Genomic DNA, 13,754 nt, shown 5'->3' on the forward strand with positions numbered 1-13,754 from the left:
TACTTCTGCTGCCATGCACTGCCAGACATCTATAAGAGAAAAACATCTTATGTCTCTTGTAAGCCCACAGCATAAAAAATTCAAAGAAATCTTACTTTTTATGCCATTTCCAATGAAAAGCACTAAGAACTAAAACTGACTCATGCCAAATGCATATCACTGAATTGCTGTGATTTCTTAGTCTCAACTTTGCAACACGGAAATTATTTATAAAACGTCAATTTTAGTCCTGGAAAAGAAATTCCTGTGTGTATGTACATTTTCTTTCTTCATCCTTGGAGAATTGCTTATTGTAGCTAGAGATTTGTAGTACAACTTCCATATATTGGGAGAAAAGGGGGATGGAGTGTAACTAGCATAATGTACTTTTTTTTGACAAGTGAAGACATGCATCAAAATTCAAACAGTAAAGCCACAGTTCTGAATATATATACTTTAATGAAAACAAATCGATCTCTGGAAACTAGTATGGTGAAAGGTAATTAGACATTTTTAGATTCATGAAACTTTCTAAAAAGAATATAGTTAAGTCACGAAATAAAGTTTAGCAGAATTTTTATAGTCTATGCCTGTACTCAGTATGGTATAGGTATTTAAATGCTTAAGACACTCTGTGGAGTCAGAATCCTGCCTAAGTTAGAATTCTGGTTCTATCACCTGAGTTAATTGAGCTAAGTTAACTGCTATTTGACTTTTCAATGTCACCATGTGCTCATGAATGATACCATTTGATGATAAATAAAACAATATTTGTGTACCTCTCTGGTGGCTCAGAGGTTAAAGCGTCTGCCTTCAATGCGGGAGACCCGGGTTTGATCCCTGGGTCGGGAAGATCCCCTGGAAAAGGAAAGGGCAACCCACTCCAGTATTCTTGCCTGGAGAATCCCATGGACGGAGGAGCCTGGTAGGCTACAGTTCACAGGGTTGCAAAGAGTCAGACACGACTGAGCGACTTCACTTTCACTTCCACCACTATGGTTCTTGGTGTTATTAACTGTGGCAGTCATGGACTTGCCCAGTTGGATCTCCTTTTAGTAGAACCTACTGCAGACATAGCTGACTCACAAACTTCAGATGCTATACTTTTGGATCCTCTGGGGGTTCCCCAGGACACATCTCCCTAGGGCTATTCCCAGTCAATGACTGGGCACACCCAGGGTATTACAAACACAGCCATTCCTACCAAATAAGGGGTTCTTCTAAAGGACAACAGTCCCAAGGACTCCCCAACAGCCTGGCTGAAACTTTCTTAGGAGTATGCTGCAGTATGAGGCTCTTCCTACTCAATCCTACCTTCCCTTTCTCCTTCTACACAGTCAGATTTGTACTGCTGTCTGAAGAGTCTCCCCTTTATCCATTAAAGGTGTTTCCCCAAATAAATCTCTTGCACAGACCAAATCCCATTTTGGGATTTGATTCTTGGAGCACTCAAACTGACACAGTAAACTAAGCAGAATATTGCTACTGCAGTACAGTGTTAAAGTTTAAGACATATTCCCCTAGGAAAATTTCTAAATAAAATAAAAAATGTAACAGCTATACTGAATATTTTTTTTTTAATGACAATATGCCTAGAATTTTGGTATTCCTCTATGATAGCTATTTCTAGAATCAGAGGTGACTAATAAACAGTGAACTTAAAAACTGAATTCCTCAGGGACTATTAATGAGCTACAAGAGACCAGCATCTCTGGGTCACTGGTTGGGTAACGAACTGAACATTACCAAATCTGTCGGTGGCTACCCTGACAGTCAACACAAAAAGGACAAGTGACTTCAGACTCCTGTTTAGTAGACAAAAGAAAGCAACACAGTTAGTATGTTTATTGACAGTTCCACATAAAGTAAAGAAATAAAAGGCTCCAGAGACTAAAAGCTAGGGCTCACCCACGTTAGAAAGGTAGTAGGGAGGGGATAACGGAAATAAAGGATTTACATACATTTCTTGTGCTTTAACATCACCTTCCAAAAAAAAATACAAATATATCCTTCAAATTGCCATTTCTCAAAAGGCACAGTCATTTTCATAGGAAAAAAAATGTAAAGCTCAATTACTTTGGTATGTATCCATTTTACATATTTTTACTGGGCTTATTAATTAAATATTGCATAAAAATTACACTAATACTCAACAACCAAGAGGTAGGCGCTAATATTCTTAATTTATGGATAAGGAAACTGAGGCTCCAAGGACTTGAATAAATTAAATGAGATGACAACCAGTAAGTGACACCACTATCATCTGTACATACACAGGATGCCAAAGCCAGTAGTTTTCATCACCACGTTATCTGATGGAACAGTTATCCTAACACAAAAGCAAAAAAAAGACCACTCTTAGATTCAGTTACATCCCAGCAAGGTGTGTGTCTTATGTGCCACCAAACATCCATTCCCCAGCAGAGTACTTGGGACCCCTAATACACATACTACAAAAAAGATTCAATAGATTATCTATTGAACTGAAAAGCTCCAAGAAAGCATTTTTGGTTACTAGTTTTTGGTTGTTTTGTTTGTTTGTTTTTGGCCACAATGCATGGCTTGTGGGATCTTAGTTTCCTGACCAGGGATGGAACCTGCACACCCTGCAATGGAAGCATTGAGTTTTAACCCCCAGACCACCAGGAAAGTCCCTTCCCCTTTGATTTGTGTTTAATTAGGAATAAAAACAGCACTGTGATGAACATTGGGGTACATGTGTCTCTTTCAATTCTGGTTTCCTCAGCGTGTATGCCCAGCAGTGGGATTGCTGGGTCATAAGGCAGTTCTACGGAGAAGGCAATGGCACCCTACTCCAGTACTGTTGCCCAGAAAATCCCATGGATGGAGGAGCCTGGTGGGCTGCAGTCCATGGGGTCACTGGGAGTGGACATGACTGAGCGACTTCACTTTCACTTTCCACTTTCATGCATTGGAGAAAGAAATGGCAACCCACTCCAGTGTTCTTGCCTGGTGAATCCCATGGACGGAGAAGCCTGGTGGGCTGTGGTCCATGGGGTCGCACAGAGTCGGACATGACCGAAGCGACTTAGTAGTAGTAGTAGTAGTAGTAGTAGTAGTAGTAGTAGGAATAAAAACTGCATACAGAAAAGTTATTTGGAATATAAGAAGTGGCAGCAGGCATCAACTGAAAAGCTTACTAGTAGTCTAAGAATAACCACTGATTATTATTAGAATAATGATCAACTATGACTTAGAAGAAAATCTACAACCACAGTCAATTCTACCCTCCTGAGGAAATTAGAGAGATAACAACACGCTGAAGCAGACAAAACTAAGTCCTAGGCTCAGAAACATCCTTACAATTAAGAAGGGTTAATGTCAAATCATTTGAGTATGATCTTAAGCAACTAATATATATGGGCTATGATATAAAGTTACAGGTTCCATTTTCCGGTACAACACTGGCATTAAAACAGGGAGCAGTTCTTAGGGCCCTGTGTGTCCACTGCATGCCTGGCACACAGTGTGATCGATAAATGTCTGTTGAATGAATGACCAGGGTTCATTAGATTGAAGATAGAAAAGTACTCAAGAGGCAAAAGAGTCAATAAATAATATTTTTATAGATAATAGGACATTGTTTTAAAGGTTTTCATGCATCTTTACAGAAACAGTTGAATTCAAACTAATTTGAAGCAGATTTCTATCACTCAAATGCATAGAAATTACTAAACAACAATAAATTCGCCCACAAATTGTATTATTAATACAGAAGTTTGAAATTAAAAGAATGACACTTAAGAACTGTTAGTTGTATATCAGATTTATATTTAGAATTTTAAACATAAAATTGCTTTAACATTCTTAGCTGACAATTTCTGATTATATAGATAAATTAGTGTTCTAAACTATTAAGTCTAGCAGGAATAGTATATGCATATTAACACCTAAAATATTTTCTTAGACATCCTCACAGATTATATCTGCATGTTATAAAACTTCAAATTGATACTAAGAGTGAAAAACAGGGCACAAACAAAAGATAATATAGTAACTAAACTTGTTCCAAGAGCTGGATGAGTATGCTCACAAAGCTATATTAGGAATAGAAATAGAATTTTTATGTGTCCTATTTTCTATTTTTCTCTTTCAGCCTGGAAAAGTAGGCAAAGAAAAGGTGTGTGTGTATACAAAATTCGAGATAAGGACTATTCAGCCCTTAAATTAACTTTTATGGGATACTGATGAAAAGAAAATCTTATGAATAATAGCTAAATATATTCTACTAGCTTTAAAAGACAAATGACATGACAAACTTGAACACTAGCTCTGATTACACAAAATTCAGATTTATCAAGGCTAATGTCTATGAAACACTGGCTCACTGACCTTGTCAATCTCATGTTTCACTCATTTAAAATAAGACTCTATCATCACTAACATATACAAATTACTTCCTAAATCTCACAAAATTAGCTGCAGTTTTCTTACATGTTAAGTCAGAATTGGTAATAGCTGACCACTGACACACACATTCCTTGATTTTATTTTATAACCACTTATGAAAAAAACTATTTTTTGCAGACACTGCATGAATTTCAGGACAAGGAAAAATTTCTCCCTTATCTTGTGGGGGACACAACATTTAGACGTGTGTGTGTGTGGGGAGGAGACAACATTTAGACGTGTGTGTGTGTGTGTGTGTGTGTGTGTGTGAAGTCATTTCAGTCGTGTTTGACTCTTTGCAACTCTACGGACTGCAGCCCACCAGGCTCTGTTGTCTATGGGATTCTCCAGGCAGAATACTGGAGTGGGTTGCCTTGCCCTCCTCCAGGGGATCTTCCCAACTCAGGGATCGAACCCCATCTCCTGCAGCTCCTGCCCTGCAGGCAAATTCTTTACCACTGAGCCACACTGGGGAAGCCCACAGACAGATGAATAAAACACAAAATGATTTTAATCACGTCAATTATCTTAAAGGCCAGAATTTTAACATAATATATTCACATTCTTTTTTCATCAGCATGCCCCAGAGAATATGTTGGAAAAACACTAAGTGTCCAATAAAAAAATCAGCTGAATCAGACGACTATTCCTAAATTAGTCTGAGTGTACAAAATATAAAAAGGGAACTTTTTCATTTCTTTTGTAGCTGTTACCTTCACCTTCCTAAAGTGAGCAAATTAGTAATTAATTTATACACTTATTCTTAAAATTTTCAAAAATATTCAGATTCTATTTTTAAAAATATGCTAGTCATTTTTCCTCTTAAGTATCAATTATTTTAATCTTTAGAATACTGAAGTGACATTTATTGCACATCTTCAACATGCATGTGCACAGAATATATACATCACTTCACAATATTCATAACACTATGAGAGTTACTAAAATCCTTCTTTTACAGATGAGAAAACTGAAGCTCAAGAATATTAGATAACTTACTCAAGGTCATGCTGTAAAAAAGAGTTAAAAACTGGATTCTAATGCAGACTTGACCCCAAAGCCTGCACTCTTTACTTATTCTCAGCCTTTATGAAATATAATTTTTAATAATAAGAAAGTGCTAAAACAAAACTATTATTAAATAGTTTAAAATCTCCACCATCTTAAAACTGTCTAATAGAAAATTTCTTGGATAAGTAAACTATTACCCCCTTTACCTTGAAAAAGACATAACCTTCTAGATATCTGAAAATAAAAAGTAAGCTCTTATTAATTCCCTAATTCTTTCCTCCTTTATTTGTTTCTACTCTCCAAAGCCCTACCTTTTTTGTAAAACACTGATTTAAAAACAACAAAAACTACTCATTTTATATTCTAATATATCTCTGAAAAAAGAATGAACAAAAGAACCACTTTGAATGGTATAATTTCTACATTTTCCTCATAAAGTACAAGCTCCTTTTTTCTAAGTAACGTCCTTAAAATTTGGTTCAAGCTTCACCTACTGTGTGCAGCTTACATTAATTTCTGCCTCCATTTAATTTAATTTGCATTTACTATGTTTGCTACACAAGTACTACTTTATTGCATGTCGACACATAAAAGGTTCTAAATAAGTATTAGTTGAATTATTTGTCACTAGCAACTAATTCAATACTTAGTTACAGAAACAAAGCAGTATAGTATAGTTTGTATTATATCAGTATGCAGTGTAGGATTACCAGCATATATTTGGCAGAATGTTACCTGGCTCACTAGTGACACTAAATATGTATGACTTCTCAAAGAGGCTAAGACCATTTTTTATTTATTTCATACCCCAAAATCATTTAGCAAATAAGCATATCAGGTACACTTAAGAAGTATCTGATGATGAGTTGATCTGAAACCAGATAAACACCACATTTTCAGAAGCCCACTGGATATTTCCAATCAAAATAAACAAAAAATCTTCAGGAAAGTCCAGCCAATGTGAAGATGTATTTGGGATAAAGGGGTTTCAGTGATTTTTTTTATGCTTTCAAAATAGAGAATAGATACAAAGATTGTTTGGAGTCAGCAGGTAACATCTGAACATTTTATTGACAGGAATCCTGTGAAGAAAATTAGTTCTCAAAAAAAGTAGTAATAGTTGTAGTCTAGTTTTGACTTTGCACAAAGTGATTGTTCTTTTTGCCCTAATGAAGAATTACAGTCATATTACAAGCTGAATTTACTTCTAAGTTCATCGCTGGATCGAGTCCAGTTGTAGGCTGAATATACAGGATAACAAAACATTAAGCAAGAGGCTGCCACCATGCCTCTTGAAAACTAAAGTTTAAAACATTTTCATATGTGTTTTCATTATAAGTAAATTAAAAGAGAATCCTAAAAACTATTTCACTGGTAAATTTAGAGAGGAACTCATTGGTAATTTCTATAAGCTTACACCCCATTTAAATTACAAATGTTATTATCATTGATTTTTCACCTGTATCATTTTAAAATACTTACAGGCTTACACAATATACAGAGATATGGATTATTTATCATATAATACATTTTATTGTGTATGCTGGTTAGGGATGTCACAAAAGCTGACAGACATGAGTCTGCCTAAATTGTTTTTAATTAATAGAAAAATACTATATAAGAAAATCAATTAATATATAATACCTACTAAAAATAGCACACAGAACTATTGAGAACTCTGAGAAAATGTACAGTTCCTTCCTCTGACTTATGCTGGAGAGAATGACATCTACCAATGTAAGTTAAGAGAAGGCCCTGCAATGGCTTTGGTACTAATTTTCCATTCCCATGTGATTCTAATTACATTGTTCATATTAGAGTCAGTAAACAGCTTGAGTTCTTTACTTTTATAGACCTAGATTCTTATTCTTGTTCTGCTGCTTATTACATAATAGGATGATTCGGGGCAAAGTGATCTCTCTGACTCTATAAATTTTTTACTCTTTTATTGACAAACAGAATAATAGAGTCTATTTCCAGAATTACCAAAAAGAATAAATAAGTTAAGTTCATACGGTTATTACCACAATACCTGGCACACAGCAAGAAATTCATATACAGTCAAGTCAAGGAAAAAAGTGAAATAATAAAAGGAAATTAAACTTTATGGATTGAGATTACAAAGAAAGAATCCATTTTTACCTAATCACTCAAAATCAGGGGGTTTAATACTAGGACTTACAAAAATTAAAAGATAAAAATATACAGGAAAGAAGTATTAAAAGAACATAGAGTTCTTTTAATACAGTACAGTATAGTATTTCTTAAGTTTAATTCTCTGATAATTAAGATACCTTTTAAAAAAGTAACCCATAAGTAACTCATTTAAGTAATAATTTAGTAAAAAGAACACTTTTAGTAGAACACATTTAGTAAAAAGAAAGTAAATAAATTGAAATACAGGTATATAGCAAACCTCAGAAGTTATCCATTCAGATCTGCCTAGTATCAGTTTCTATTATTATTTTTGTGGCTAGTTTCTGCCTCTGAGAGTTTCTGCCCAACTTAAATCATTTATACATAGACTGTCATTTTTTAACTCTTGATCTAATTATTTTAACAGCTTTGCTAAATCATGTACAGAAATGGGGAAGGGCGAGTCCTATGTTATTATTCTTTTCTTTTTAAAGTTTATACTCTTAAATTTAATGATTAAACTAGAACACTCTGGCCATGGATTTAATAAAACTTAATTTAATTCAAAGTTTTGAGACATTGAGAGAACTATAAATGATAACCAAACTCAGGTACCTTATAAATGAAGTTAAATTATTGACAAAGAACTAGATCCTTATTTGAGGTAATATAATTGCATGAATATATATGTTAGGTACAACAAGTGATATGAATCAATGATAGATGCTTATACTAAATTTTTTCCAAAAATATTTTTTCAAGACGTATAAAACTAGACAGTGATACATGTAATTCCATAGTTTTTGATATATATTTTAAAACACGACATTTTATCACATTACAAATGTCATGTGATACAAGTGTATTTTTTAATGAATGCACTCTTTTAACATGAATTATGCTTAATTAGAAATAAACAATGCAAACTCCACTATTATATAATACCTAAACTAGGTTTGGAAACTAAAACTGCCAGTTAAAATACTATAAACAAAATAACCAAAACACATATTCACTTACTTACATTCTATTTTGAAAATGCTTTCTTTCATTGTATTTAACTTTATATTTTCCTTTACAAACTAGCCACTATCACGAGTTAAGTATCATAAAAAGTCACACTAAAACTACAAAACAGAATTCTAATTATATTTAAATTTAAGTTTCAATTATTATTTGTAAGTGTTGTGGTGGGGGAATTTAATCACATAGTTATATTTCTAAAATAATTATTACTTAAATGAGTTACTTAAGGGTTACTTTTTTAAAAGGTATCTTAATTATCAGAGAATTAAACTTAAATACTATACTGTAGTATAATTCATAAAACTAATAAAATTCAAGGATTTTCAATTCCTTTTATCTGTATCAGTTAAAAAACAACACATTTAGTAAAAAGAAAGTAAATAAATTGAAATATAGGTATACAGCAAGCCTCAGAAGTTGTCCATTCAGATCTGCCTAGTAACAGTTTCTATTATTATTTTTGTGGCTAGTTTCTGCCTCTGAAAAGCTAAATCACATCTAATAGTATCATGATTTAGAGAAGACTTCCAATTTTTATTCATCATAGTAATATAATGTCAAAAAGTGTTCAACTTCAAATTCATGACAGGAAAAACTCCATGTTTTAACAGCCATATTTAGTTTGTTTGAGCTGGTGAGCAGATGTAAATGTAATCTGCATTACTATCAAACTCCAGGTCTGATAGATAGCAAGCTAATATTTATTTTTAAGTGCTCCAAAAATTATTTGTAAAAGCTGCATAAAAAGGATTCCATAAATGTATTGTGATTTTATTTTAACAATTATTCTACACTACAATGGAAGTACATGCTCAAACAAGACACCTCAGCAGTATTTTAAAGCAGTAACCACCTAGCCAATTTCTGTATGTTCTGTAGTTTTTCTAATCCACTCTCCCTGTGGTTGAGCAAAATCGAATTGCCTCTCACATTTGCAGACAGCTCTGTGAAGGTGATAATAGAGCTGCTCCCTGCTGTCATGAGGCAGGAAATAGGAAAATGGCATATGGGGCTAGTAAGAAAGAAAAAGAAGGAAAAAAAAAAGAAAAGAACGAACAAACAAAAAAAAAAGAAGGAAAAAAGAAAATAAAGAAGGAAAAAAGAACTAAACAAGAACAAAAGATTTCAACAAGAACAAATATAACCCAATATGCTTTGCAAGTTAAGCTCTTTTCAGAATCATTTAGCATATCTAATCATTCATCTCTGTCCTCACTCCAAAAATGCAAACGGTTGATACCAAGTGTTTGGGGCAAGTTTTCATTGTCTAAAATATTTGGAACATACAATTCCAGAATATGCCCTGTACAATGTCTGCAAAATGGAGCTATTTAACTAGATTTGTTAAACATTGTGCCAATCCCAAATTTACCATTTTAAAACAAAAGGTAGAGAAATGTTTATGAAAATATTAATAAAATGTGAAAAGCAGGCTTTTAGTATGATTTAACATTTTTAAATCTATGAAATAAAATTATTTAAAGATAAACACATGATTAGACTGATTAAAGGAGAAACAAATCTCTAAACAGTTAAATTGCTAATAATAATACCAAGACACATTTATTGACTTGTAAGTTTTTTGTTTGGTTGTTTTTTTAAGTAGAGAGACCAGGGTTTCAGTGTGTAATTAAGAAAAGCTTTAAACAAAACAGATTTTTATTTAATGTATCTGTAAACAGAATGTGGCAGGAGATGCTAATAAAGACAGAATCCACTCTACCTTTCCTTTTACACTCTGAATGGGATCCACAACCACTGCCACAGCTCTCTCCGACAAGGCTTCAAAGCTCTGCTGAGTGTTGATATCCACACCAGAAAGCCAACAACCAAAGCCAGGGTGACTGTGATACCAACCAACAACCATCTCAGGCCTGAAACAAAGAGGGCATTTAGCCGTTCAGAACAGAAAAAGTATTACATTTATGATATGAAAAGAAACAACACACTAACAGGGTATAAATTAAGAAGAGATGAAAAACACACAGGTGTGAAAAAACACCATTAGAAACACTGAAATCATACACCATATTACCCAGAAAACATGGAAATGAATAAGTGTGACAAAGGAGTGCTATCATTAAGAGATGCACATTAACAGTGGTAGATAAGGCTTTCAGTTTTTCACCTTGTTACCACACTTTCTCAGAGCCAGTTTTTACCCTTTCAGCATTCAAGTAAATATCTACTCTTTAACTCCTTAGCTCTGGGAGTTGAATTTTTCAGGCAGAGTACATTTTTAACAATGGACACCAGGATCCACTGTTGTGAAAGGATTAAATATCAATTAAACCAGCAAGAGAACTAGGAACTCAGTCAAAAACCAATTTGCACTGTTCTGCCCAGCTGCTGAGCCTTTTGCTAACATTAATTCTGAAGTTTTTTCCACAGTACAAGAATTTGAGCAAGAGAATGACAACTATTGAGAGATTTAATCTGGGGTAAAAAACCTGAACAATATTTGAATTCTACTTTCCCTGTATGTAAAACTCGTATGACTACAAATATAATTCAATATTCAGAATTTTATTTAGCTGCAACTCTTGAATTTTGGAACATACAAGCTCTTTCAATTATAAGTGACTAGAGAGTAACTCCATATGCTAAACAGAGGGAAGTTACAGTCCAAGTTTACTATGTAATGGTTGAGAATTTTAACATGAGGCATTTTTCTGACTGGCAAATTTCTTTGATTCTACAGGAAAGAGATACTAGATAGGTAAGCACTAAGAGTAACACTAACACATTAACAACATAGTTTTTTTCTTCCCTAAGAATGATATTCATAAACATCTAAAATTCTGAGACATATTGCTGAAAATATTTCCCATTATTCCATTATATGATCACTTGAAATACTTACCTTCCTGTCTGCTTCAACATATCCAACATTTTAGCTTGGAACACTGGATCAACTGCCTCCACACTGACGCCCTGGTTTAGAAAGAAAAAAAAAAAAATGATTAGCTTCTACAAGAAAGAAAAAAAATTGTATTACAAGATAATGAACAAAAAGCTACTGCCAAGAAACCTATGTACATTATTTGGGGATACCAAAATAATTTAACAGATTTTGATACCCATATTTGATACCCATGTCATTCAATTATAATCCATATATCAATAAAACTTTTTAAATTGCCAAGTACCAAACTGCTGTTAATGAGTTAAGGTAGTTTTTAGGATGCTTTGTAAGAGTTTAGGGTCATGACTAATGTGTACACACACAAATACACACCCACAAAAGAAGTACCATATTAGTGAATCAATAACTTCTTGTTTACATCTGTCTAGGCAAGCATACTTCCTAAAATCATCCTCTAATAACTGATAGGCAGTAAGTCTCTTCCATCCCGTTCAAAGTTCTATGACTATTTGGCTATTGTTACAACCAACAGTCCAAGTCTTTTTCTTTTTTTTTCTTCAGTAATGTAAAGACCCTGGAAGGAAAATAATTTAACAATTTTAAGAGTTTTTTTGCTTGGTTTTTTGGGTGGCTGAGCTAGGAGGGGAGGAAGTTCAGTGCTTTTGTTAGGACTTCTTGGTAGATTAGGCAATTGGAAGGATACACACATTAAATATTACCTCAAATATAAAAGCATTCTCAAAAAACTTCCCACATGAGACAATCTGAAACCAAGTCTTTGAAATGCTCCATTATTTTGTTAGTTCAATCAAAAGAAAATTTTAGGACATATAAGAATTAAAGGCATTCATATCATCTCTCCAGTGATAGATTACTGCCATTACAGCTCCCTCAAGGCTTCCCTCTAACATCAGGAATTTAAGTCTAATCTACTTAAACAAACCAGTTAACATAAGCACTTCTTCCCACCAAAACAAACAGTATTTTGAATTCTAATTGAGAGTGCATCCTCAAGAACAGGGGTATGCAATCTGCTGCCTACAGGCTAAGAATGTTTTTTTACATTTTTAAAGGGTGGTTTAAAAAAAAAACAAGAATATGAGACAGAGACATATGTCTTTACAGAAAAAGTTTGCTAACTCTTGGGCTAGAAGAGAAACTTTCCAATTCTACTACACAGAGTGAACGTAGAGATCAAATATTCTATTTTATATGATCAAACAAACATTTACAAGGAAATAAAGGATATTAAAACTTAAGAACCCTTTACTATAACAGATATCCACATAAGGACATTCATCAGATAAATATACATATTTTCTTAGGCAAATGGATGAGAAGAATATGTGTGTTATTTTTTGGAAGGTCAGTAAATGGTTATTGGTTTTGGCCAGTTTTTAAAAATCTAAATACACACCTATCTACAAGCCCAATGCATTAAACAAAACAGAAAAAAAAAAAAAAAAAACAACCCCACAAAAAACTCCCATGGGTAGATGGGTAGAAGACTTTCACAATCAGTATGTAGTATGCTTAGTCTATGACAAATTACCACACCCAGGCAAAAAGAACTAAAGTCTGTCATGGTTTCTGTTTTTTTTAAACTTAACATTTTGAATAGGAAAAGCTTAAGAGTCATTTATCACCATATATAGAACATTTTTAAATGGGCGCTATTTCAAAACAATAAGAACAAAACATGAGGACTAGACAATGTACATGAAGTAAAACTTTAATTGAGTCTGAAATCTTTGAACCAAGTATTCAAACTAATCAAACTAATATCCTACTATATTAAAATAAGTAACATAAATCCAGTACACTATGCTAGTTAAAGCTGAAACAAGAAGTAAAGGAATTAAATGCTAGCATCACTCAGTCTACAGACCTTTAGGGAATTCATAATTCATCTACAAGATTTAACTCAATACAGTCTAAAAATTATTATTAATCTTTTATAATTAATTTTTCTATCAAGAAAATTATAATACGATAAGAGTTATTTTGCATAGGAAAAGAAAAAAGAAACACATTTACTTGCAGCAGGCAACCATAAAAGTACTCACTGTTCCTGATTGCGGCATAGCAAACACATCAATCACTCTGACAGTGTAATCATCCACAAACTCTCCAAGCATAAGACCCATAACTTCCATTGGAACTCCAGCTCGGCCATGTTTTAACATCTGTAAAGAGGACGATACACAGACACAAAGGCTTTGAGATCTTCGAACACCCCTCCTTCTAATTAATAACCTAATTGTGTTTCACTGAAAATAAAACCACTCTATTTTGTACATGCACCTAAAACAAGTTTATGTATGAG

At 33.5% G+C, this 13,754-nt stretch overlaps 1 protein-coding gene across 2 annotated transcripts in view; it reads right to left on the reverse strand.

Annotated features, from left to right (window-relative positions):
• Positions 1–13,754, reverse strand: part of PSMD14 (proteasome 26S subunit, non-ATPase 14) — a 107,735-nt gene that overhangs the window by 29,234 nt on the left and 64,747 nt on the right. For both annotated transcript variants that reach the window (XM_027559469.1, XM_027559476.1), the window contains 3 exons: positions 13,495–13,614; positions 11,426–11,496; positions 10,286–10,436 (listed from right to left, as the gene is read on the reverse strand). In XM_027559469.1, coding sequence (XP_027415270.1) covers positions 10,286–10,436; positions 11,426–11,496; positions 13,495–13,614 — 342 coding nt within the window. The remainder of the gene's footprint in view (positions 1–10,285; positions 10,437–11,425; positions 11,497–13,494; positions 13,615–13,754) is intronic.

Source organism: Bos indicus x Bos taurus, chromosome 2, assembly GCF_003369695.1.
Source record: "Bos indicus x Bos taurus breed Angus x Brahman F1 hybrid chromosome 2, Bos_hybrid_MaternalHap_v2.0, whole genome shotgun sequence".
NCBI classification, from domain to species: domain Eukaryota; kingdom Metazoa; phylum Chordata; class Mammalia; order Artiodactyla; family Bovidae; genus Bos; species Bos indicus x Bos taurus.